This window comes from Nelumbo lutea, chromosome 2, assembly GCF_056320005.1.
Source record: "Nelumbo lutea isolate HS-2025 chromosome 2, American lotus-T2T, whole genome shotgun sequence".
NCBI lineage: Eukaryota > Viridiplantae > Streptophyta > Magnoliopsida > Proteales > Nelumbonaceae > Nelumbo > Nelumbo lutea.
Window position 1 is genome coordinate 51,014,363 of NC_142685.1, and position 27,319 is coordinate 51,041,681.

Below are 27,319 nucleotides of genomic sequence, written 5' to 3' on the forward strand. Positions count from 1 at the left end.
TTTGATACAGGAAGCACATAAGACAATATTTACATTTTACTTCCCAACACCATCCCATTGAATAAAATTATATACAATCTGAACAATGCAATCAAGTTTCAGCATGGATTCGATCATATCAGAACTTACATTAGACTCATATTGCTTTGCCAAATCAAAGAAACAAGTTTTGTCCTTCTGACTCAACAGACAAAGCTTGTTAGAAAATACTCTGTATTTGTAAATGCAAATATTCCAATTTAAAGACATTTAAGGGGAAAACACATAAAAATTTTGAAGTACATGAATAAGATCAATGGCTCAAAATTATTATTAAACCAAATTGCATTTTCAAATGTTTTTATCTTTTCTTTCTTCCCCATCTACCTCTCCCTACAAAAAGAAGTTAAAAAAAGTATATTAGAGTAATAGGTTAAGATAAGATATGAATGCTAGTAGCCTAGTGTGCAGTATCAACTGTTACCAGCTTTACCAGAATAGCAAACCTGAACCTACAGAACTTCCTTACATTCAGAAGATACTTCTCAAATAAGATAGTTAATTCATTTTACCAATTTGATCAGCTTAAAATCAGGTTTCTGATTTTTTGATAAGAAATTCACTATCGTTAACTAGATTTGACTAGTACTAACTCAATCAGTGTAAAGTTGTACTTGAGTAATTTAGACACAGTAGCTCGCTAGAACAAAATAATCCCCCCCCCAAAAAAAAAGTGCTAAGGTGTTTTTAGAATGATAAGAAATAAGTGTTACAAAGTCCACTAAGTGTGCCTTAATTAGAAATACTCAAATCCTATGTTGGAGAAAAGCAAAAAAGCAGAACAACAAATAAATGAATAAAATCACATAAATAGATAATAACATCATTCTTTAGAGAGAAAAAACAAAACCCAAATATCTTATACCTGCACTAAAATGAACCCAAACAAAATGAATCCAAACCCAAATATCTCCCATCGATTTCATAAACAAGCACCTTATACCATCACAACTCAAACCATCAAAAATACCCTAAGCACATGAATAATTTCTAACTACATTTAATCTTCTAACATACCCAAAATCCCCATTTCTATTTATAATCATCGAAATCCCCATTTCTTCGATTCAAAGAGAGAATATGGTTTTTCTATCTCAACATTTTGGCTCGGATCAACAATGACATCAGAAAGAAAACACACCTTGCTGAGAAGGGGCGGTGTTCAGCCTTCCGTTGTTCCTGCTAGAGAGAGAATTGTTCGCTGAGAAGGGGCGGTTCCTGCTCGGATCAACAATGACATCAGAAAGAAACCACACTTCACTGAGCAAGAACCATGGAACGAAAAACAACAAAAAAAAGAGTAGAACAGGACCGATAGAGAGAGGGATTCATGGATCTTGTGTTACCTTCCACAGAGATGGCCGGAGAAGCTACCGGAGATATGGTCGTTGGAACATTGGCTTCGAAGGGGAGACGAGATTGTCGACTTCTTGCTCTGACAAACCCGATAGATTTTCTTAGCCTTTTCTTTTCTCACCGGGGTCCCACCAAAATGGTGCGATCCCGCTCATTAAATTTTGGGATCCCACATCCCTCTAGTTTTTCATCCCAAAACACTGCTTACCAGTAAACAAACACAAGAAAAAAAGAATCATTTGGAAATATTCCCTTTTCCCATCCCTTTCCCAGCAATCAAATAGACCCTAAAGTGTTGTTTTATCAATGGATCGTGATTTTGTTTTCTTTTTAAGATATAGCCGATCGTGATTTCTGTGCCATGTTTCTATTCCCGTTCCCCACTTGCCAAATTCAAACACAACCCGCGTGCACAACCGATCTTGTATCAAGAATATCCCCGTACTTAAATGTTTTATTTCATGCGACATATTCTCACTCAATGCAAGATTATAAAAACTGTTGGAATGGGCCTTGCACTGACTAAATCCGAGCGAGCTCATCTATCATATATATGATCGAATTTGGACTTTGGATCTACACGGTACAGAGCTCCTCACACCGGCTGATCTATTATTAACTCTGGTACTTTTCTTCGGATTCTGATGATTTATTTACATTATCAGACCGGATGTGGATCTGACCTCATCTGATACGACTGAGTTCCGAATTTGATTAACATATGAAGTTTTTAATTAGCAATTATAAAATTAATTAATTTTTTTAATGTTTTTCTGGTTCTAAGAATGAGGTGACTCGGATTAAATGTGAACCCGACAGGATCCAAATCCAATCCAAAACATTTAAGATCAGAACTGGATTTACTTGCATCCGATGACCCATGTCTCACATACAGCCCTAATCACCATAAGGTAAAGCCCAATTAATTTAAATCTTGGTAAGAACCCACTACGCCCGATCAATTAACTGAAAGGAAAAGAAAGTTGAAACCTAATTGGACCATTACTATCATCCTAAGATTTAGAAATTTATGGTTGTAATAACTAATATGTTATTCAAGTTCTCCATTCTCTCTTTTTCTATACTCACACCAAGCAGGCTTTACATACGGAAAGATGGAGTTAGTTACATGAATCACCACTTGAATTCTATTGCTCCTTCATTGTGGCATGTTGCATCTCTACCTTGAGGACGTCATTGGCCCACTTGGAGAAGTAGGTCTTGTTGTAGTCGATCGGCCTACCCTTGTACCCTTGTAGATGTTGAAGCAATGGTAATCAATCGTCTTCAAAGTTCAGACATGCATCGCCCTTAAAACAGGGGACGAATGCTCTGTGGAGATCTCTGCCATGCCGGATCCAGGTCTGCTACCGTAGAGAATGACGTCCTCTTCGGTTTTCCGAAACCGTTATTAACCTACAAGGCTACAAAGGCGTATATGTAACGGTGAACTTACAGAGGAGCCATTTCTTAAACCGTTACTAACCTAACAAATTAACTGTGAATTTTAAAAGCTACTACCGTTAGGAAAGGGGCAAAGAATCAGAGCCTAGACCAAAACGGAATGTGGACTTCAATCAAAAGAAAGGTAGGGCACACGTGCAAGAATTGGGAATCTTGGTAAGAACACAGTACGCCCGAATCCCGATCAATTAACTGAAAGAGAGTTGGCCCAATTAAACCGCTGAAACCTAGTTGGACCATAATTATCTGTCCTAAGATTTAGAAATTTATGGTTTCGATTGGGCTTCGGTCGGTTTTTGTTAGATATTGGGCTTAGAGTTGGGTTAGTTATTCGATTATGAGAATAAGTAATGTCTATCAATGAATCCAAAGTTTAAGAGTCCAAGTCAGGCGGGTTGGCTGGGTTTAAGGTCATTCGATGCTCATTTCTAAGAATTGAGCCAAGGCCTGAGGCCCTGAGCTTAAGGTAAAGCCTGATTTTTCCGGGCCTGAACTGAAGTTTGACATTCTTGGATTATACATGAACCGGGGCCAGGCTTGGGTTGGTCAATTCAATTGGGATCAATAGGCTTTTTAGACCCAATCATTAAAATGTGGCAATAACTGAGTGGAGTGCAGGCTAAAAATCCCTAACTTATTTTGTATCAATAATTTTAACCTTTAAATTGGAATTTTAATATTTTGTAACCCAGCTTCATTTTGGTTGTGGTGTTTGTTGTTTTTCCTCTATTTTTTTTTTTCTCTTTTCTTCCTCTGGACGGAATTCTGAAAGCTTTGTAATGTTGGTGTGTTTGATATCAATTTGTATAATTGTACTTGCCATGTTTAGGAAGTTCTCTGCTGCCTGGTGGTCTGGTGGTGGGCGTCTTTTACTCTTTTTGCTATGAGTGCTTCGTTTCCCGTTTGGGTTGGGGTGGGAGGCCTTATTGTGTTTGGGCCAGGCCCATTGTGATTCATCTACAGGCTGAATTCATCTAGAGGCCTCGTCTCAGCTCAGAAATGATACGATGAAATTTCATCACTAGCGAGATTTCATTGTATTACAGTCCCTCCTCCGAATGAATCGCAGAACAGGAGCTCAAGAAGATTTCTTGAAGTAAATTAATGAGATTATGTCTTCCTTCCGTGCCCTAACAGGCTGAAAATATGAAGTGAAACACTGTTTAATTTGCGTAATTGATTTTACAATCTTGACTCATCTGAGAGAGAGAGAGGTGAAGTATATGCAGCAAAACACCAGTAGTGTGTTAACATTCTAACATTTGGTAAAGATGTATAAACTACAACACAAAAGAAAGACCGATTACATCACTTCTTTTTATTTTTTATTTTCGCACAAAGATTGGTCAAACCACTTACCTTGCAATAAACGCCTAAGCTGCTTCATTAACGAACCATATTTCTACTAACGACCTGTGGAGAGAATAGATGATTGAGTGATTGTAGTGCTTATTGTAATCCCCAGGGAAGGGCACGGCATACCATACCCGTTGAAGCCTTCACCGTGAGCAGACGTAAGACTACCGGCACTCACCGGCAGTGTCTCCGGGAGAGGAACATCTCCGTTCAAAAACTCCAATACTTGACGCATGGTCGGCCTAGCAGTTGGAATTGAATTACAACAAATGAGGCCAAGCTTCAACACCAAATCAATCTCCTCACCTACATAATCACCTCCCAAATTTGGATCTGCTGTCTCACAAATTGTCCCTGTCCTCCAAAACGACAGCACCCAATTAACTAAAATAAGATCTTCATCAGATTCTTGTGGTTCTATAGGTCTTTTTCCACAAGCCACTTCAAGCATAAAAGCACCAAAAGCAAATACATCTGTTCTTGGAGTCGGCTTACTAGTTCTAGTGATCTCTGGTGCAAGATAACCTAGTGTCCCCATCACATGTGTTGTTTGAGGATCGCTTCCGTGATCATATAACCTTGAGAGTCCGAAATCCCCTAACCTACCATTAAATTCTCTATCTAATAAGACATTGCTGGATTTTATATCTCTGTGAACAACAATCTGCTCCCAATCTTCATGCAGATAAAATAGTGCGGACGCTACCCCTTTGATGATTCGAAATCTTTGGTCCCAACTCAGTCTAGACTTTGTTTGGTCAAAGAGATACTTGTCTAAACTCCCATTCGGCATGTAATCGTAGACCAACAGAAGCTCTCCTTTACGCCGGCAATACCCCAAGAGTTGTACCAAGTTCCGGTGTCGCAATCGACCGATGGTAACAATCTCGGCAATGAATTCGCGCATTCCTTGCCTTGACTCATGAGATACTCTCTTCACTGCAACTTCTACTTTGGAAGTGGATAATACGCCTCTGTACACCTTACCGAAACCGCCCGTACCCAGGAGCTCCTTTTCCCTGAATCCCTTGGTAGCAATGTAAAGCTCCTTAAATTTGAACCTGTGAGGCCCATAGTCTAGTTCCCAATCTTCAAGTACTTCTGCAAATTTTCTCTTTCTCAAGATAAAAAGAATGCCGCCGATCACTGTGGACAACAAAACCGCGCCAGTTATGGGCAACCCAACCTTGACAAGCTTGGATTGTGGTTTGGGTCCTACCCGGGGAAGCTTTGGAAGTTGGGAAAGAGTGAGCTCTTGGGCTGGACCATTCATCCTAAAGCTCCACCCCAATACGTACTGTGGTGTTAGAGCTCTGCTATTAGACGCCGAGAATCCAACGTACATGCTGTCTTTCATCATCCGAGAAAGATTGTAAACCCAAGATAAGAGTGGAATGTCCGGTTTAGGCACATTAATCGGAGCTAATGTGACATTAATTCGAGAGTCGAAGCGATTATATTCGATCCACAGTTGCATTGCTTTCCCACTTTTGAGAGTTAGATTCTTAAGCCCACCATTTTCACCAGTAAAATAAGAAGCCGGTGCGGAATCAACTGATTTTACGCTGTTAATGTCAATACCTACATGGTTATCATTGATGTCAGTCAATTCAACGTTCTCAATTGTATCGAGTTCAACTGCAACAATATGGTTGGACGGATTTCCATTGTTGGACTTGTTGAAGATGCCTAGATAGTGGTCTCCTAGAGATCCCGGGAACCCTCTTGAAGGTGCAATAAAGAAAGCTAATCCATGGCCGCCGATATCTGGGGCTCCGGGCTGGCTGAAGAGGGCGAACACGAAAGTGGTTGAGAAGGATACCACTTCACCGTCCGACGGGTTCTTGAAGTGAAGTGGGTACGGATAGAAGGCATGACCTTTCTCATCTGAAGTGCTGTTGGTTATCATCAATAGTCCGTTTGGTGTGATCTGTGCCAAACCGTCCAGGCTCAAGTTAGCACCCCGGAAGCCATTGTAGGTGAAACCATCATCCTTAGAATCTGCAAACCAGACAAGGAAAAACAGAAACAGATGCGCGAGATTGACAACCATGGTCAGGTGCGTATTTGCTGCTTAACTTGATGAGGGCCTCAACAAATTAGTGCGTTTTTCTGTTAGAACGAGATTTTAATTTGTCTAATCGCAATCCATGAACCACCAAAAATAACGAGAAAAATGAGAAGGAAAACAAGAAATTAAAAGAAAATGAAAAGAAAAAGAAAAAGGTATCAAATAACCAAATCAAAATACCTCGTCTACGTTAATTACACTCGCAATGGTGATCCGAAGTGGGATCTGCGTCTACAGGGTCTCACTAATTCAAGTCCGGTTTACTAATCTGAATAACTATTAAATGTATGATAGCTGTTAGTAATAATACGGGAGTCGTCTTTCTACCAAAAGGAAAAAAAAGTTTGATGATTAAGTCAAGTCAACATTAGTCTTCCAAGAAAAAAAAAGGTGCATCCAGAACTTTAAGTAAATTTTTTATAAAAAAATTAAGTTAAATGAATGGACCACATGTGATAGATTATACTTCGGGTAAGAATCTGATTTTCTTTTGTTTTTTGATGAAAGGTAAGAATCTGATAGATACAAGGCCCATTACCTTTTTTTTTTTTTTTGGTAAAAGGTGGTTAACGATAAGATCAAACGGTAAAGCAGAAAAAGGTGGTTAATGATAAGATCAATATAGTTGAATAATTTAACGTGGAAGGCGGAAATTGATCACGGAGAAGAAAGTAGATTTAATGGAAAAGTCTATGATGCCAGAAAGAGATAATGCCGATTGATTGGTTGTAGGTTTTTCCGGCATTGTTGGGTTTTACGAGCAGGTGCTACTGCATCGCTTAACGCTGACTGAGTGGTTCTAACGCTCCTGAGGAATCCGTTGAATCTCTACCATAGAAGAAAGTAAACAAGATTTTGGATAGGAGATAATACGAGAAAACTTTCAGACAATCTCTGGACGATGTTTCTGAAGGTCGTGTTACCACTGCTACTGTGCCCGTTTGTTTTTCCACTCATGTCCTCGGCGGCCTTGGAAGATACCGGCTTTATCTATAATGGATTTCGAGGTGCCAAAGTTAGCCTGGATGGCGAAGCACAGATCATACCCAACGGGCTCTTGAAGCTAACGAATCAATCTAAACGACAGTTGGGCCATGCCTTCTATCCCTGTCCGCTCCACTTCAAGAATCTATCGGACGGCAATGTTTTCACATTCTCTACCACTTTTGTATTTGGGATCCTCCCCAAGTTCCAAAATTTTTATGGTCATGGAATTGCTTTCGTGATCACACCTTCAAGAGCGCTACCCGGAGCTCTACCGACCCAGTATCTAGGCATCTTCAATGAATCCAACAACGGTAACCAGTCCAATCATGTTGTTGCAGTAGAGCTCGACACCATCAAGAACAGTGAGTTCTCAGATATCAATGACAACCATGTTGGTATCGATATTAACGGCTTGACATCTGTTTCTTTTGCCCAAGTATCGTATGCTATCGATCGAAGTGATAACCGTAAGAATCTAAGCCTCGTAAGTGGGAAACCAATTCAAGTATGGATAGAATACAATGGCGTAGAAGGACAGATGAATGTAACGTTGGCTCCAATTGATGTTCCTAAACCCCATATCCCCCTTCTTTCCTATTCCCGAAATCTTTCTCCGTTCATGGAGGATTCCATGTACGTTGGCTTCTCATCATCGACGGGCTCCTTTTCTACTTCCCATTACGTGTTGGGATGGAGCTTTAAGATGAATGGTCCTGCTAAAGAGCTCACCATCTCCCAACTTCCTAAGCTACCTCGACTAGGGCCAAAAAAGCAATCCAAATTTATGACGTTGGGATTGCCCCTTATTGGCCTAGTTTTAGTGTCCACAGTACTCACCATCATCCCCTTCATCGTGAGAAGGAAGAGAAGGTTCGCTGAAGTTGTTGAAAATTGGGAACTAGACTATGGGCCTGAGAGGTTCAAATACAAAGATCTTTACATCGCCACCAAGGGATTTAGGGACAAGGAGCTTCTGGGTATAGGCGGTTTTGGTAGGGTTTATAGAGGTGTGTTACCCACCTCCAAAACCCAAGTAGCGGTGAAAAGAGTACGTCATGAATCTAGACAAGGATTAAAGGAATTTGTCGCTGAGATTGTAAGCATGGGTCGGCTGCGGCACCGAAACTTGGTACAGCTCTTGGGCTATTGCCGGCGTAAAGGAGAGCTTCTGTTGGTGTATGATTACATGCCCAATGGAAGTCTAGATAAGTTCATCTTCAGCCAACCAAAGGTCACATTGAATTGGAGTCAAAGATTTCGAGTCATCCAAGGAGTAGCTTCTGGGCTATTTTATCTGCACGAAGGATGGGAACAGGTGGTTGTTCACAGAGATGTCAAGTCCAGCAATGTGTTATTAGATGGTGAATTTAATGGAAGGTTAGGAGATTTTGGCCTAGCAAGATTATATGACCGTGGAACCGATCCCAAAACCACCCATGTGGTAGGAACGCTTGGTTACATTGCGCCAGAGATTACTACAACCAGAAAGGCATCACCGAGCACAGATGTTTTCAGTTTTGGGGCCTTTATGCTTGAAGTGGCATGTGGAAGAAGGCCGATAGACCCACAAGCGTCATCGGAAGAGAATGTAATTTTGTTGGATCTGGTGTTCTCTTGTTGGAGTAGAGGTAAGATTCTGGAGACAGTGGATCCAAATCTGGGTAGTGATTATAGAGTTGAGGAAATGGATTTGGTATTGAAGCTTGGCCTGCTTTGCTCTCACTCTATTCCGACTGCTAGGCCGACCATGCGGCAGGTGGTGCTGTTTTTGGTCGGTGATATCCCTCTACCAGAATCATCTTTGCATGGTCTCAGTGAAAGTGGTCTAGCATTTGCACATCATGATGAAGGCTTCGATAAGTTTGCCACGTGGCAACCTTCTTCCTCTCTAGAAAAGAGATCGACTACACAACTATCGCTAGTTACAGACTCCCTCCTCTCAACCGGCCGTTGAACTTTATTTATTTGTTGGATTAGAAAACTTGTAGTTTGAAGGATGCTAGACATGCTGGAAAAAGGAAAGAAAAACAAAAGATATGCATTTTACATGTCCGGTTGTTGATTTTTCAATAAAAACAACTTCAAAATGCTTCACGAAATCTTTATATATAGGACCATGATCACAGTGGAAATGCTAAGAGATCAACAGTTTAATGTGCACAACTTTGAAATAAGCTTATCTTCTATTGGCATTTTCTAACTTTTCTCAATTTTTTCATTTGTCATTTGGGAAATCTTGCTTGGACAGAATTTTTATTAAACAAACTACTCACTACTGGGTAACGTGATACTCCTTGGGTGTCTTTTGGAACTTTTTCAGTTTTCAATGTTTTCAGTGGAATTTGTTTCATGAAATCTTTACCACGGGATGGGGGACTGAATTAGAGAACTAGCTCAGCTCCAACCATTTAAGTTGATTGTTATGATTTCTATGTAATGTTATGGGCTGATTCTGAGACTAGTCCCACAGCCTGTAAAACATGCAGCTATCGTGTTCAGCTAATCTGAGGTAATCGATCATCAAATAATTTATCAGTTATACTTTTGTCCAAGAACTTAACAGTCTCCTCTCATGAGGGAGAGGGAGCATTTTGTCAATTGCAAATCGAAATCTAGCAGCCATGCCTAGCTGGGTGTGGAGCAAAATGATTCGTCCTAGCCCATAAAAACAGCTATAATATGAGGTAATCACTAAATTATTTATCAGTTGCTTTCTATATTCTTGTCCAAAACTTCAATACAGTCTCCTCTCGTGAGCATTTTGTCAATCGCCCATTGGAACCTAGCTGTGTGAAGCAAAATGATTGGTCCTACACCCGGTAAAGCAGCTAACATATGAGGTAATAATTGAATTATTTATCAGTTGTTTTCCATCTTTTTTGTTCCAAAATTCAAGTCTCTTCTCATGCATGATGGAGAAGGAGCATTTTGTCAATTGGCAATTGGAATCTAGCACCCATGCTTATCTGGTGTGGACCAAAATGATTCGTATAATCTGAGGTCATCCCCGAATTATTTATCAGTTGCTTTCTATTTTTGTCCAAAAATATAAGTGTCCAGGGAACATTTTGTCAATCACAGAATAGGAATCTTAGCACCCATGAATGAGAGACAGAGAGAGCATTGCAGCCGCACATCTCACAATACACGATGACATTGTATGACTGCAAATGAAGGGGGTAGAGTTGTAGGTAGAGAGTAGTGGACAGGAAATCCGGTTTGCACTAAACAATCAATATATCATAGCTAGTACCACAAATGGCATCTGTTCATTTGAATTTGATTCATTATGTAAGGGTGGTCCGATTTGGATCCATATATGCACCCACTTAAATTTATACTGCGTTTTCACTATAGTGTGTTATTGGTTCAAATTCCAAAATATTTATTTTTAGGGATGATAATCTGACAGGTATCAACCTCTGCACATCCCGAGGAGACAGGTTTTTTTTTTTTTTTTGGAAAACGACTTTTCTAACTAGTAAGGACAAATTTTGTCCTTTTACAACCTATACATTAATACAAATGCAAATGAAAAGAATGAAAATTCTAATTTAATTTTATTTTAGGTTTTATTTTATTTTGCTTTAAGTCTTATTTTACTTCATTTATACTTCAATAGAACAAAATATGGTAAATTTTGAAATAAAAATAAATCAGAATTTGCACCCAAATCATTTGCACTACTATAGTTTTGTATCGGTACTACAAATAAATTTGCATTGCAACCAAATGCAGCTTTAATATCACAAAATTATCTATTAAATATGAGAGTTAACACCAAAGTCATTCCATTGCACATCTTCTCCCTCTCCCCCCATTAAGTTTCTTCCCACAAATTTTCATATTTCCTTTCTCTCCAAGATAATTTTGACATTTGAGCTTCTCCAGCAACACTTTCCTCCAAAGAAAACCTCCAATGACATCATGCGAAGATAATTGAATTCCGAGAGGAATTCAACTAAGTTCAAGTGAATAATCGTTTAAGACAAGCAATGGATTCCTTAGAGAACATGCAGGAAGAATGGTGGGTGTCCTAAAGAATTCTATACCTGTCACATTTCATTCACTCATTCTTCCGTCTCTTGATAGCATCCATTTCCCATTAACTACTTTTTTTTCTTCGTTCAAAACCTATGTAAACGGTGGCTACACATCTTCATATACTGTAAATTCAACGGAAATTTCTTTGTAATGGGTAAGCACAAACGTGAATTTCTTTTCTACCTTCCATCATATATTGAGCATGATCTCTAGTCAACCAGTCTGTGTTAAGAATATAAAAGATTATTCAGGGAACTTATCTAACAGCTTAAGCTTTAAGAACGAATTGTTTTTTGGAATGGTATCACAGCCTGTTTGACTAAGTAGTCTAGTATTTTGTTGCCTCCATTATAATTCATTAAATTTTAACACAAGGTGTACATGGGCTTGTGCTTATTCACACTTCAAGCCCAATAGGCTTTTAGGTATATTAAAGAATGAAAGCCTATTCAGAGATCTCACCTAACAGCTTAAGCATTTAGGTTGAATACTTCATTGAGAGTCTACGATGATTTATCAACTTTTTTTATTTTCCTTCTTTCATCTTCAATTTTATGGAAGTTTGTTCTATCAATGTATTGTTGGGTTCAATTGCATGTCATGTCCGTCTGTGACTTAGTTGGAAAGCAAAGTAAAGGATTGACTTGGAACAAGCAAACAAATTCAACCGTGCAAGCTTCATAAATAGTAAATTCAATGGAAGTTACTTTGTAATGGGTAAATGAAGATGCCAATTTCTCTTATACCTTCCATCGTTGAGCCCAAACTGATGTCAAAATCTAAATTTGTCATGGATTTACTCGCTAATGGACATATATTTGAGTGTTTAATTCTCTTTCGAGTGTAATATTTTTTTTTCATAGATGGACAATTTTAATTGCAAAGAGTTATAAATAATAGAAAGAAAATCTAAAATGCCTTTACATTATCACATCACCTTTTTATGATCTGGTTGTGTCAATTAATGTACATTCAAAAGAAAGTACTGACAAGCCAAACTTTAATGGGGTATCATCTCTAGGCTAGTGAGGAGAGGATTCGGAGTGACTTTATGAGTGGGTGGGGAGTAGGGGAGAGAAAAGTGCAGATTCAAAAGCGGACAAAGATAAATCACAGACAGGAGTTAGACCTGTAGGAGAAAATTAAGGAAAAGTTGTTAACGGAGATGGGGAATTAGAAATTTTTTTGATTAAGCACAACCTTGTAAGCATCTTAAATGATCACTTATAATTTTTTATTGACACGTGTCCTTTAAAATACCCTCGGTCTATCCTCGGAAAAGATTAATATCTACTTTTGGCAGTTGTCAAAATATGTATCAAGTGCTCACTTAACATGCTTACTTTGTTGTATGTTTTTTAAAAACAAATCGGAAATAGAACCAATCAGGGGATTGGTTTCCGGTTAAGCGGTTCAACTGTCTGGGTTGAATGGTTCAACCCGTGACATCACAAATAAATTAAAAATAAAAAAATATATATTTATAAATAATAAAAGAATAGCATAAAATTAAATAAAAAACAGAAAAAATTACAGAAAATAAAACTATCTAAATAAAAAATAATACAGTACAAAACACATAGAAAATATAAAAATAAAATACAGAAAAATAAAACAGAAACTTGCAAAGAATACAGAAAAAAATCTAGAATGTTAAATCCTAAAATGCAAAAATCCTTGACCTAAAATCAAGATTCACAGGGATAGATTCCCTTGGCACCAAAATAAAAGGGGAGAAATAGGAGCATTCACTCTAGAATGTTAGATTGCTATGCAACCAAGATTGATCTCTAAAAGACTTCAATATACATTAAATTTACCTAATTGATCAAAAAAATTACATTAATTTGTACCTAAGCACCATGCCAAGTGATGCTCCCTAAGCTTCAACCAAGCAAAAACTTCAAAACTCTGTTTTTTCTTCAATTTCTAAGAATTTCTTTAGAACTGCTCCTAGGTGTCAAAACACTCATAATCAATCTTCAAATCTTTAGAACTGCCTATCGCTGCAAACTCCCCTACCGCAAAGCCTGGAATTGTTGCAAATTGCAAAAAACGCTAGCCACCGTTGCAAATTCACCATCGCCGGTCGTCGTTAATTGCCATGGGTCGATGTGTGTTGCCATCAAACGCTTGAGATGTTGGTTGCTGCAGGTGATCAGTTGGGTGTGAGGGATGGCCGCTGCTGCAAATTCACCTGTCACAAGCCTGGAAATGTTGCAAGTTGGAAAAACATTAGCCACTACTGCAAACTCGTCGTCACTGATTGCCATTAATCGCCGTTGATCGGTGTGTGTCATCGTCGAATGCTAGAGGTGCTAGCTGCCGTAGGTGGTCGGTTGGGTGTGAGGGCTGTGAGGAGGGAAGAACGAAGGGTTAGAACGAAAATGGAGTTCTAACCCTACATTCAATTAATCGATTTGGGATGGGGATATTAAAGTAACTTTATTTTTTGTTTTTTATTTTATTTAAAACTGTGAAAATAAAAAAGAGAATCCATGAACCACTGCCTGGGTCGAACGATTTAGCGGTCCAATTGCCCGGGTCAGAGGCTTTCTAACTTTTTCAACATTTTTTAGAGATTTCCAATTTTTAGTATAACCGGACCCAGGGGCTTGACCAGTTACCGATTTTTCCAGTCCAACAATCCGGTCCAGTCCGGTTTTGAAAACCATGCTTTGTTGTGCTTACTAGATCCGGTTTCTATAGGTGTGTGCTTTGATTTCAGTTTTGTTTTTTCTGTTATATCTTTTTTTTTTGTCTGTTGTCTTCTCCCATATGGTTCGTTTTCTTGAAGTAATGAAGCTCTTTATCAAAAAAAAAAAATCTATGTGGTGATGGATTACCGGCTTACTGTTATTAAATCTAGCAATGGTCTGATTTCTTTCCGTTTTATTTTTATTTTTTAGTGGTCTTTATCCCTTGTGCTAGGCAATGTCTTTAAAAACCACTGGAAAATGAAATCTTTTTTTTTTTTTTTTCTTTTCAGGTGTGGCAGATCAATACTTTAACCATTGGGGTTAAATGGATTAATCATTATATTATAAATTAAATAAAACAGAAAGTTTAAATACAATTACAAAATTTGTTAAAAAAATTGAACATATCTTTAATTCATCATATAAATAAAAAATAAATATGATAAATGAGAACAACTGTTATTACTTATGAAAATGGCTAAAATTATAAAATAAAGAAAATAAATAACTGGGTCAAACAATTAAGATATTCAACCTGGCAGATCAGTGGATCGTTGATTGAGCCAGTGATTTTTTGCAATTGAGCAGTTCAGGATAAAATACACCCAGAAATCTGGTCAGGTGACGGATCAATTGGTCCAACCGACCGATTCATCCATGGATTGAAAGACCGGAGTGATAACTCTCTTATTTGCGAGAAAATAGATGATATTGAAATCTATTGTTTTCTGCTTTCCCCTTGTACTTTAATTTATGTTGTCAAAGAAGCTTTGTTTCGAAATGTCTAAGTTCTATAGAAGATTTTGGTGGAGTGGCTCAAAGAAAATTTTTAAAATAAATTGGGTTAATTAGGGTCAAATTTGCAAAAGTAAGAATGCTGAGGGTATTAGCTTTAGGGATCCCTGTTTCTTCAGTAACGCCCTCTAGGGTTCCTCTTCTCCAAGGAGTCATGGGATCGATCAGCATAATCTTTTTATTTGGAGGGGTTGTTTCAAGTTCAGGTGCATATTGGGCTGTAAATTCAGGAGACAGGAGACAAATTAAAATCTAGGACGACCCTTGAGTCCTTGAACCTTGGTTGCCGGAGTTAGAAAACTCTAGGCGCATTGAGCCCAGCCCAAATCTTAATGGTACTTTCAAGGTCATGGTCAAATCCGATCTAATTAAGAACAAATTTATTTAAAAGTGGAGAGACCTCTAATCCCTAGGGTGTTAATCATGGCGTTTATTGAGTAAATACTATCACATAGGTGTCCCATCAGCAAAAACCTCATTCTGTACATCTGTATTGATTTTCATTTTGAAGCCCAATGGATAGGCATTTTTTGGGAGGTCTGAATGTAATAGGCACGTTAAGTAAGTACAATGAGCAAATACAATAGCTGTGTGACACATGTCCCAGTTAATGCACTTTTCATCGAAACAATTTTATTCTATTAGATAAAAATTATCCATTATTTAATTATCTTTGTCAAAATAATTAAAAAATAAAAACAATGAAAAATGAAAACCTAAACATGTTGGGAGTTGGGACTCATTTACATTTTCCTTTTTTCATTATTTTTTATTTTTAATTATTTTGACAAAAATAATAAAACAATGGATAATTTCTATCTAATGGAACAAAAATGTTTGGATGAAAAGCACATTAATGGGATATGTGTCACACATCTATTACGTATTCACTCATTGTGCTTATCTAACCTGCCTACTACATGAACCCTTGTTTGGCAGCTTTGTTGATGTGATGCCTAATGACCTTTATGTGTCATAAATACCCTTAATAATTGTTTTTCTCCCTTTTACGGCCACACAAGTACAAAATATTTTTTCAATAAGTGTAAATGGAATCAAATACATACCCCATCTACCATATTTGTGAACAGAAACCTAAAACCCTCCCTCAAGCATTCCCTCTTCAATTCTCCAGCGACCATAAGGCTTGGCATTAATTTGTCCCAACCCAGTGCAAATATAAGGTGATTTTTTTTTTCTTGAATGTATAACAACAACGGAGAGAGAGAGGGAATATCCATATGTTTGGAAGCGTGTAGCATTTTTTCAATAAATACTGTCAGCACCACTAAAACATTTATCCTTTCATCTTTCGTATGCATTTTTGTGCACATTTACTATTTGGAAAAGTATTTTTCTTAGTTTTCCTAAATTATTAGGCATTTTTTCACTATTAAGCTAATGTGATGTCTAATGACGCTAATTGTTATAAATAATTACAATTATTATTTTTTCTCAATTTTAGAATCAAATAAATTACAAAAATTGAATGAAAAACGCTCACAATTTCAAAGAGATACAGAATTCATTGAGCCACAGCTTACACCACCTTTTTTAGAGAAAAGTACGGAAACACACGAAATCCTATTCTGAATTCCAGTCCCCTACAATTAGCCCTCTGCATCAATTCACGGTCAGGATGCATTCCCCTGTACTTTGGGCCCACTAAATTCTAAATTCTGATCTGGGCTGATTGGTACTTCTCCCCTATTTTTATTTTCATTTTCCACGAGTGAACACGCCAAACAGAGCGTGTCAATCAGAATATATAACAAATCACGAGGGAACACACCAGGGTCCACACTGCCATATTCAGTCGTGATTGTTAGGTGGCTGTAGCTCTGCTCACTCGCAGCAGCAGATTGCAGATGCCCGTTCGTTTCGTTAACCAAAAACAGATTTGAGATTTCTACCAAGGACTTGTAGACAGTAGAGACTCTGCCATCGATGATCGAGATATCGAATTCCCCAGTCGGCACAACATACTACGCCTGTTGAATCCTTCATGGTGTGAAATTGAAAGACCACTGGCACTAACAAACAATGGATCGGGGAGAGCAGTATCACCGTTCAAAAACTCCAGTACTTGTCGCATCGTCGCTCTAGCACTTGGAATTGAATTACAGCAAACAAGCCCAAGTTTCAATACCAAATCCATTTCCTCAACTTCATAATCACCTCGCAAATTTGGATCTGCTGTCTCGACAATTGCCCCTCTGTTCCATGACGAGAACACCCAATCAACCAAAATAAGCTCCTCACCCGATGCCTGTGGTTCTACAGGCCTTTTTCCACAGGCCACCTCAAGCATAAAAGCACCAAAAGCGAATACATCTGTTCTTGGAGTCGGCTTACTAGTTCTAGTGATCTCCGGTGCAAGATAACCTAGCGTCCCCATCAGATGTGTTGTTTGAGGATCTGTTCCGTGATCATATAGCCTTGAGAGTCCAAAATCCCCCAATCTACCATTAAATTCTCTATCTAATAAGACATTGCTGGCCTTTACGTCCCTGTGAACAACGATCTGCTCCCAATCCTCGTGCAGATAAAATAGGGCGGACGCTACATCTTTGATGATTCGAAATCTTCGGTCCCAACTCAGTCTAGACTTTGGTTGGTCGAAGAGATACTTGTCTAGACTTCCATTCGGCATGTAATCGTACACCAACAAAAGCTCTCCTTTACGCCGGCAATAGCCCAAAAGTTGTACTAAGTTCCGGTGCCGCAGTCGACCGATGGTAACAATCTCGGCAACGAATTCGCGCATTCCTTGTCTTGATTCATGCGACACTCTCTTTACTGCAACTTGGAGTTTGGAGGTGGGTAGTGTGCCTCTGTACACCCTACCGAAACCACCTATACCCAGAAGCTCCTGTTCTCTGAATCCTTTGGTGGCAATGTAAAGATCCTTAAATTTGAACCTGTGAGGCCCATATTCTAGTTCCCAATCTTCAAGCACTTGTGCAAATTTTCTCCTCCTCAAGATAAAAAGAGTGCCGGCGGTCACCGTGGACATTAACACCAGGCCAATGATGGGCAACCCCACTGTAACAATCTTGGACTGCTTTTGGGGTCCTACTCGGGGAAGCTTAGGAAGTTGGGAGAGTGTGAGGTTTTTCGCCGGACCATTCATCTTAAAGCTCCACCCCAACACGTATTGTGGTGTTAGAGTTGGGCTGGTAGACGCTGAGAAGCCAACATACATGGTGTCTTTCATGATAGAAGAAAGATTGTAATGCAAGGATAAGAGTGGTATATCCGGTTTGGGCACTTTAATCGGAGCTAATGTGACATTTATTCGAGTGTCCAAGTGATTATATTCGATCCACAGTTGCATTGCTTTCCCACTTTTGAGAGTTAGATTCTTATACCCACCATTTTGATCAGTAAAATAAGACGCCGGTGCAGAAACAGCAGATTTTAAGTTGTTGATGTCAATACCTACATGGTTTTCATTGATATCGGCAAATTCCATGTTCTGGATTGTGTCGAGTTCAACTGCAAAAACATGGTTGGACAAATTTCCGTTGTTGGACCTGTTGAAAATGCCCAAGTATTGGTCGGGTAGGGATCCCGGGAGCCCTCTTGAAGGTGCGATGACAAAAACTAATCCATGGCCGGCTATATCTGGGACTCCGGGCTGGGTGAAGAGGGCGAACACGAAAGTGGTAGAGAAGGAGACCACTTCACCGTCCGATGAGTTCGTGAAGTGGAGTGGGTGCGGGTAGAAGGCATGACCTGACTGTTGTGCAGTGCGGTTGGTCATCATCAATAGGCCGTCTGGTGTGATCTGTGCCAGACCGTCCAGGCTGAAGTTAGCACCCCGGAAGCCATTATAGGTGAAACCAGCATCTTCAGAGACTGCAAACCATACATGTAGAAGTAGAACCAGACACAACTGTGCGAGCTCGACAAACATGGTAAAGTGCTTCTTTCTTGCTGCTTTGCTGACGAGGGTTTGGGAATACGTTTTTCTTCTGTTCGATATCTTTAGATTTTGAACTGCGTACCAAAGAATAGCTTGAGAATTTGTTTAATGGCAATCCATTTGGCACCGAAATAACGTGAAAAATGAAAAGAACTAAAAACAAGATAAAAGAGAAAGGAAAAGGGGTCGATCAAAACGAAAAATGAAAACATCTCGCCCATATGGGTCATCCGAACGTCTAGTTTACAGCAGATCCAGAGTCCATGGGAGTCTCACTCTGCAGCTTACAGGACCTTGATCCCGCACCCCTCCATAATCGGAGAGACGCCGGTCATCCGAGCCGTGCGTAACAGGCTACAGAATTCAGAATAAAACCCGATAACAGGCTACAAAATAGAAATTAAAACCCATGAGTTAGGAAAGGAAACCGGCAACTGCCATGTTTTCCTTCGAGTAGGTTCTCTAAACTTCTCTACACGTCTTGGCTGTACAGACTACAGACTCAAGAGTCCACAGAAAAGGATTCTTGACCCCCAGTCAAGCCAACAGTTCAGTAAAAACAGATATTTTAAGTTGAGCTTCTATACTACTTTCACCAAAACGGTTAGTCAAGGTTGGCGGCCTACTAGTGGGATTAGGTTTAACCAGTCAAATAATTAGTGAGTTTCACTTGAAAACAAATGACTCCTAATTTGAATAATGAAAAAAAATAAAATAATCTGGTACACTACAAGGTGAGCACATAGAGATCATATCTGCTTACCTTTCAATGAAATGCGAACATATACTAGTATAAAAAAGCAAATCCATTCAGGAGTCAGGATATATGAATATTTAATCAATTTCTCATGATTCAATTTTGTAACTTGTTTTACACGTTCACTTTTGTAACAAACCAAAATACCAACTCATGGTGCACGGGTTCTTGTAAGCTTTTCCGGCAAAAAAAAAAATCTATGACAAGTGTCCCACACATTTGAGTTGATTCCAAAAGATCATGTGATGATGTGAATACATAATAATGTCTTCCTGTCTTTTGGGTTGCTCTCTCTGTTTTAATGGTGAGTTTTGCCTTATTGGGTTGATGTCTCTGCTCAATGGTGACGTTTTGGTCTGGAAAGGCCTGAAAAAAAATGGTTTTCCGGTGTTGGATAATTGGATACTTGTACTCTGCAAGGCTGTTTAAACATGTGGAGGTGGGGTCTGTAATTAATGAGACCTTTGAAACCAAAAAGTTTTCAGAAAAAATAAATAAATAATTTTATCTCTGCTTTTCAAAAATCCAAAGGGAAAAGTAGGGAGACACACGATGAAGAATTCTGAATTACAGCCCCCCCTGCAACTAGCCCTGTCCCCCTATAAATCACATCCTGCCCGTAAATTTGCCATTAATTCACGGTCAGGATGCATTCCCCCTATACTTTGGGCTGAATAAATTCTGAGATGGGCTGATTTATACTTCTCCCAAATCCAAAACTTAAAAAACTCTGCACAGCCTTTCTTCCTCCCCAGGGTCCTTCCCCTTTCTTCTCCACTGGCTCAATTACAGTTTACCAGCACATTGAAGATTAGCAAACAGATTCACACAAACAGCCCAAAGCCTCTTTCTCTCTCTCTCTCTCTCTCTCTCTCTCTGGTCAGCCAGGTTTTGTATTGTCTACCCCCAGACCCAGAAAGTATAAACAGAAGTAGGGGGAAACGTGGTTTCAATTGTTCAATTGTTCTGGCCATGTTAAGAAGAATAAGGATCATCATATCTCTGGCTTAATGCAATTCTCCCGCATAGTAATTTAATTTATGAATATAGGAGCACACGCACACAACCAATTAGTATGATCTTAATTCTTCGATCGGTCATCTGCTGAACTAGATGTCGACCTTATTTGTGAAGCTGGAGCTGCCGCTGCTGTTGCTTCTATGCCCGTTTCTTCCTCTGCTTGTGACGTTGGCGGCCTCAGAAGATGCTGATTTTACCTTTAATGGCTTCCAAGGTTCCAATATTAGCGTGGACGGTCTAGCAGAGATTACACCCGACGGCCTCTTGAAGCTAACCCCCCAATCTAGACAAGTGATGGGCCATGCCTTCTATCCCTTCCCGCTCCGCTTCAAGAACACATCGGACGGTACCATTCTTACTTTCTCTACCACTTTCGTATTCGGTATACACTCTCTGTTCCCAAATGTAAGCGGTAATGGGATTGCTTTCGTTATCACACCCTCAAGAAACTTATCAGGAGCTCTACCCAATCAATATCTAGGCCTCTTCAACGAGTCCACCAACGGTAATCCGTCTAATCATATTGTCGTGGTTGAGCTCGACACTGTCAAGAACGAAGCTGTATCTGATATCGATAACAACCATGTTGGTATCGACATTAACGACATAAAGTCTGTCGTTTCCCTTCCGGCGTCTTATTTTACCCCTCAAAATGGTGGGTATAAGAACTTAAGCCTCGTAAGTGGGAAAGCAATGCAAGTATGGATCGAATACAATGGATTACAGAGGCAAATGAATGTAACGATAGCTCCGATTGATGTCCCTAAACCAGATAAACCACTCTTGTCGTTGAGTTACAATCTCTCTTCAGTCATGGAAGACCTCATGTACGTTGGCTTCTCCTCATCGACGGGCACCTTTTCTACATCCCATTACGTGTTGGGATGGAGCTTTAAGGTGAACGGGCCTGCTAAAAATCTCACCATCTCCCAACTTCCAAAGTTACCTCGAGTAGGACCCAAAGAGCACCCCAAAATTTTGACGGTGGGATTGCCAATTATCACTCTGGTTTTAGCTTCCACGGTGGTCTTCATTGTCTTTTTCATTGTGAGAACGAAGAGAAAGTTCGCTGAACTAGTTGAAGATTGGGAATTAGACTATGGGCCTCAAAGGTTCAAGTACAAAGATCTTTATATCGCCACCAAGGGATTTAGGGACAGGGAGCTTCTGGGTATCGGCGGATTCGGTAGGGTCTATAGAGGTGTGTTAGCCACCTCAAAAATGGAAGTTGCAGTGAAGAGAGTCTCTCATGAATCTAGACAAGGAGTTAGAGAATTCGTTGCTGAGATTGTTAGCATGGGTCGGCTGCGTCACAAGAACTTGGTACAGCTCTTGGGCTATTGCCGGCGTAAAGGAGAGCTCTTATTGGTGTATGATTATATGCCAAATGGAAGTCTAGACAAGTTTCTCTTCAACCAATCAGGTCCAGAAACCACACTGAATTGGGGTCAAAGATTTCGAATCATCAAAGGAGTAGCGTCTGCGTTATTTTATCTGCACCAAGGATGGGAGCAGGTGGTTGTTCACAGAGATGTCAAGTCCAGCAATGTGTTGTTAGACAGTGAATTTAATGGAAGGTTGGGAGATTTTGGGCTAGCAAGACTATACGATCGTGGAACCGATCCCAAAACTACCCGTGTGATAGGGACGCTAGGTTACCTTGCACCAGAGATTACTAAAACCAGCAAGGCATCACCGAGTACAGATGTTTTCAGTTTCGGGGCTTTTATGCTTGAAGTGGCTTGTGGGAGAAGGCCGATCGATCCACGAGCACCAGAGGAGGATGAAATTTTAGTGGATTGGGTATTCTCATGTTGGAGTAGAGGGAATATTCTTGAGACGGTGGATCCCAATCTGGGTAGTGATTTTGTAGGTGAGGAAATGGAGTTGGTATTGAAACTCGGTTTGCTATGCAGTCATTCCATTCCAAGTGACAGGCCGACGATGCGGCATGTAGTGAGGTATTTGGCCGGGGATGCCCCTCTACCAGACTCGTCTTTGCATGAGCTCACTGCAAGTGGTCTTCCATTTGCACACGGTGAAGGCTTCAGCAACTATGCCTCCTCCTATCTGTCTTACTCCCTAGAGAAGACATCCACCACTCAAGTATCGTTAATTGAAGACTGCCTTCTCTCTACCGGCCGTTAAATTTAATTTCTTGGATATATTGATCTGTAAGTTGAGTGACAATTAAACTGATAACATTGTCTGATCATTGGGGAATTAATGTAAGCATCTGATCAATAAAAGCATTTCTCATTAATTGTTCCATTCTCTCTGTATATCAAAGTGACAAAGTTGTAAGGGTACTTGTCAAAATGAATTTTGATGGGGCTTGTAATTTGTCCTCTGGAGGAGCTGGGGCCTGCAGCTGTATTCTCAGAGACTCTGCTGGAGCCTTTTGCTTTGCAAGGGCAATTAATTTGACTGTTGGTGAACCTCTGGAGTTAGAAGCTCAAGCGGCATCACAGGCCCTCTTGTTTGCTCAAGGGTTGGGCCTCGACTCACTCCTTATTGATAGATGTCTGTTGAACGAACCCTGATACTCCTCCGAAGAAGATCAGACACTTTATTGCATATTGCAGACACGTTTTGTCAAGTCTCCCTCATTGCTCGGTCCGGTTGGTTGCTCCTTGCTCGTTCTACTAATCAGGCAGCACATGTTCTGACCAAACGAGCACTTTACATAACCCTTTTTTACCTAAAAAAAAGTGACAAAGTTGTTTTATAAAAAAATAAATAAATAAATAGAGGTACAATTTATGAATTCCCTCTGTATTAAGGGTTGTTGGGTTTTTGGAGAAATTTAACTGAGCCAATAGCTTATCCTCACTCTGTGTCATCGGATATTTTATTTAGATAAGCGAAGTGCGAATGTTAGATATCACTTGAATACAAAGCAAGTGACGTACGATTGGTTTGGTAAAAGAGCATCTCATGCCAGATATATTAATCACTTCATTTTTTCTTGCACTTGGACGCATCCAAACCCAGGAATTTTTATCCACGGCCAACCACCGAGCCTCTGACACGAAAAAAGAAATAAGTGGTGGGACCTGCCACAAGATAGAAAGAAAGTGAGTGGACGATTTTGATCCAGAACTTTGACCTTTCAACTTTGAATATTTCTTTTTTTGCGGTACCGACTAAACAGAAGAAGTGAAGATAGAAATGAGTGGACGAGTACAAAAGTGGGGCATGGTCACTTATTAAAATGAAAAGATGGTTATTATGTAATGCCAAAATTCGCAATGGGACCACCACTATGACACGCAATCAATATTTTATCTGTTTGTGCCTCTTCGTCGTAAGACCACATGTAATTATAGTTTGGCTTCCGTCAGTGTAACTCCGTTTTCACATCGCTCTAACACTCTTTTTCAATTTTGTATCGGGAATAATGAAGATATTCCAAGGCTGTAAAGATTATTCGAAAGACATTGTACTGCTCCAAGTTGAATTCATGTAATGAGTGTTTGGTATACTCCACATAGTTGTTATATTAGAGAAAGTCGTGTTTCAAAAAATGTCTTCTTGTTATTCCAGATTATGCCTTACAAATTAGGAAATTGTGATATAGAACAATGCTAAATTTAATATTTTTTAATAATATAATTTGTTATTGTTAATGATGCAATGATATTGTATTAATGTAACATCATCTTGAACGTTAGATAATATAAAATTATAGATTAATATTAAAAAGGTTACTGCAAGTGCTAATACCAAACAAAACTGATATTATTTTCTTACAAAACACAGAACCGATTTTAAACGAAAAATAAACACCATTTTGCAACTTTACATGTCCAACACCATTTTTATGAAAAAATAGTGCAATATTCCCAGCACTATGCTTTGTAGTTTTAGACTTCCAGCCCCTCTATATTGCCGGTGTGCGGTCTCCAGAATGATAAATGTACGCAGCTTTATCAGTATGCAAATCTATATAGTTTATGAGAAAATGAATGGACCATTTTTTATCCGACAATCTCAGTGGACGGGTTCAACAAGTTTCAAATAAAATGTTGGCCATTAAATTTTCTCTTCAAAGCCATTAAGAAACGCCAAAAAATAAAAATTAAAAATTAAAAAAACTATGAAGAAACCGTAGACAAGTAGTGCAAATACATGTAAAACTAATGAATGCACCCACTGACCGCTGCATTACAATACTCCTAACTATAAGATGGAAGATTATAATACTCATCTCCACTACTTCAACCCCTTGAAGACTGCTTCATGTTTATTGAGGATTCAGGTTGCATTTTTATTCTTTACTTTAAGGAGGACTTATCTCCTTTTAATTGTTAAAAACTTAGTGCTCATAGGGGCATTTTAACTGCAAAATATGGAGATAAGTCCTTAAAATAAGGAATGCCAAATATAGCCTTAGTAATGGAGCAGCTTCTGGATTTTTAGTGAAGGTTTTCTTAATAATTTCTTCAAAGCAGTTTAGTGAAAGCATTTCAACTAAACTTGAATCCTCTTAAACAAGGGTGGATTCGAGCCAAGCCGAGCCAAATACATGGCTACTCGAGCTCGGCTTGTGCAAATTATATTAGGCTTGAGCTCGAGTTCAAGCTTGATTCGAGCTAGAGACTTGAACTCGAGTTTGGCTCGGTTCAAAGTTCGCAAGTTCGAACTCGACTACAAGTCAAGTTTTTTTTCTAAAAAATAAAAGGTATACATATATATATATATTTTTATTTTACATACAAAAAATTATTTATTATTATACATATAAAAATAATATATATATATATATATATATAATGTTTTTATTTTACATACAAAACAATAAGAATTATAAAAAATATTTATTATATATATTTATATGTATATGTATATATGTATGTATGTATGTATGTATTAAAAAAATTATTTATTTAAGAAGAAATGGATCATCTTTTCAAGTTAAACCATTTAGATTTTTAGACGAATAAGGACTCGACCCACTCTTCCACTAGCCTAGAAACAACAATTCAAGAGTTCTTTGAATAAGGGGAGGGTAGGGGGTTAGGCACCCTCTCCTTAGTTGCAAACACAAGGAAGGGCCGAAGGATTGTAAAGTTCATGGAAAACAATTTCTTCAAAAAAAATGTCATCCATGGTTTAATAGGGATATTTTCAGGGAGTGAGTACTGAATTCCCCAAATCCCTGTCCTCTCTCCATTAAGTATCATGGTTGATAAAACTAAAGAATCCTTCCATGAACCTTAAATTCTTCAACCTTACCACAACAATAAGAAACTGAATGACTTAAAAAAATCAACTAAAAATCAAGCAAAAACATTGACAAGACAAGCTAAGAGGCTTACCTCCCGTGTCTAGCCTTGACAAACAATTTCTAGCAACTAAGACGAACTTTGAAATGCACGTTGAGAGTGATTCTCATTGGTAGTTCGATTCAAAATGTTCTTGGGTGGTAAGAAATAGATATTTTAGAGTTTCTTAGACTTAGTTATGTGTTAGGAACAAGACTGGGAGAGTTGGAGTGATTTGGATGCCTTTAAAAGCCCTAGGATTCCCATTGACATAGGGTTTGGATATGTTTTCACTCAAGATCAAGTTTCTTTGAATCATGGGTGCTCTCCCTCCATTTTTCCTCCTTTTTCCGCTTAAAAAAAAGTGTTATTTATAGAGGATAGAAGGCAAACAACATCTGCAACTTCTTCTCCACGTGTCCGAGACTTCATAGGGCTTTTCCCATGCATAAAATCTTGAAAATTCTGCTGTAGAAGCTTCTTATCATCATTTTTCGATGATTTCCCATAAAAGATTGAAGAGATTTTGGAGTTTCTAACCCCCCCCCCCAATGAGGTGGTTTTCGTGTTTGACCTTGAAGGGCTCGAATTAGGCATGCTAATGGCAGAAAAATGTATATTAGAGATTGTCATAATGGCCTTTATGTCACTTCCTAGGTCCAAGAAGGGTTATTTTGGGGGTTTTGGGGTTTATTTGGCCTATTAGGAGCATGCTAATTGGCCCAAATGTTTAAAGGTGCTTGTGTGAAGGAATGACATCAGCCACCACCTCCTTAAAACCCTAGATCAAGGCCAACAAAGGGTGATTTAATCTGGAGAACTAAAACAAAATCTTTTTAGTTTAACAGTTAAATGGAGGAATTAGGTCGTAAAAATTGACGTACAAAAGCTTTTTGGGTCTCTAAATATGGTGGTGAGGTCTAGTTAGTCAAATAAATATGGGATGATGGAGATCCCTGGCATGATGTGCTCTAATCAATGAGATTTACTGAAATAGAATCTTAGCTTGATGGTGGGTCAAATGGGGAATCTCAAGGTGAAATTTGGTGGATAGGCATTATTAAACATCTTGGAATTGATAGAAAAGATGGATATTTGATCAGAGGTGTGAATTAGAAGATTTAGCTCAGATTAAGATTTCATCTTAGAATCTTGCTAGTTTCGGAACAAAATAAGGGAATTTAAGGTTGAAATTGAATGGATGGGTTAATTTAAGGTTTTGGAATTACTGAGAGGGGTTTGACCATTACGATTATAGCTCTTAGTGTGATTGGAATATTTGTCAATGGAATGATCAACTGCAGAGATTTTGAGTTGAAATATAAATTAAGTTGTTGAATCTTACGAGAAATTTAGATTTGGTCTTCGGAGCTTATCAGTTTCTATCTGAATCTTTCATTGTATTGGCATTCTATCTGAATTGATCAGGCGTCGAAAGAATTAAGGAACTAGTACATACAGTAGACAACTCCATGACCGTTGCTTGTGGGCTTCCACACTTGTACACATCTACTATAGTATTAAGGTTTACGGACT

General features: G+C 38.9%; 1 protein-coding gene and 3 pseudogenes across 8 annotated transcripts; 2 read left to right on the forward strand and 2 right to left on the reverse strand.

Annotated features, from left to right (window-relative positions):
- Positions 1-2,683: 2,683 nt before the first annotated feature.
- LOC148870612 (L-type lectin-domain containing receptor kinase IV.1 pseudogene) lies at positions 2,684-6,658 on the reverse strand (annotated as a pseudogene). Of its 4 annotated transcripts, none has more exons than XR_016106673.1 (2): positions 4,219-6,560; positions 2,684-2,819 (listed from the first exon to the last, which is right to left on the reverse strand). The product of XR_016106673.1 is annotated as an L-type lectin-domain containing receptor kinase IV.1 pseudogene, transcript variant X2 (transcript). The 4 variants fall into 4 exon arrangements; XR_016106674.1 differs by lacking the exon at positions 2,684-2,819 and having other exon boundaries at positions 4,084-6,327; positions 6,467-6,658; XR_016106675.1 differs by lacking the exon at positions 2,684-2,819 and having other exon boundaries at positions 4,084-6,216; positions 6,467-6,543.
- Positions 6,659-6,889: 231 nt separating this feature from the next.
- LOC148870613 (L-type lectin-domain containing receptor kinase IV.1 pseudogene) lies at positions 6,890-9,424 on the forward strand (annotated as a pseudogene). The gene has a single exon (XR_016106671.1). The product of XR_016106671.1 is annotated as an L-type lectin-domain containing receptor kinase IV.1 pseudogene (transcript).
- A 6,810-nt stretch (positions 9,425-16,234) lies between these two features.
- LOC148870614 (L-type lectin-domain containing receptor kinase IV.1 pseudogene) lies at positions 16,235-19,273 on the reverse strand (annotated as a pseudogene). Its single transcript, XR_016107665.1, has 2 exons — positions 19,016-19,273; positions 16,235-18,813 (listed from the first exon to the last, which is right to left on the reverse strand). The product of XR_016107665.1 is annotated as an L-type lectin-domain containing receptor kinase IV.1 pseudogene (transcript).
- LOC148870615 (L-type lectin-domain containing receptor kinase IV.1-like) lies at positions 18,592-22,787 on the forward strand. 2 transcript variants are annotated; one of them, XM_088971993.1, is made up of 2 exons: positions 18,592-18,731; positions 20,631-22,787. In XM_088971993.1, exons 1-2 carry the CDS (start codon positions 18,729-18,731, stop codon positions 22,662-22,664), a joined length of 2,037 nt encoding a protein of 678 aa, XP_088828119.1. In that variant the 5' UTR covers positions 18,592-18,728; the 3' UTR covers positions 22,665-22,787. The 2 variants fall into 2 exon arrangements, with proteins under 2 accessions (XP_088828119.1, XP_088828118.1); XM_088971992.1 differs by lacking the exon at positions 18,592-18,731 and having other exon boundaries at positions 19,486-22,787.
- The last annotated feature ends 4,532 nt before the right edge of the window (positions 22,788-27,319 follow it).

Coding starts and splice junctions, on each gene's coding strand:
- LOC148870615 (XM_088971992.1), top strand. CDS start 20,610: ATGTCGACCTTATTTGTGAAGCTGGAGCTGCCGCTGCTGTTGCTTCTA.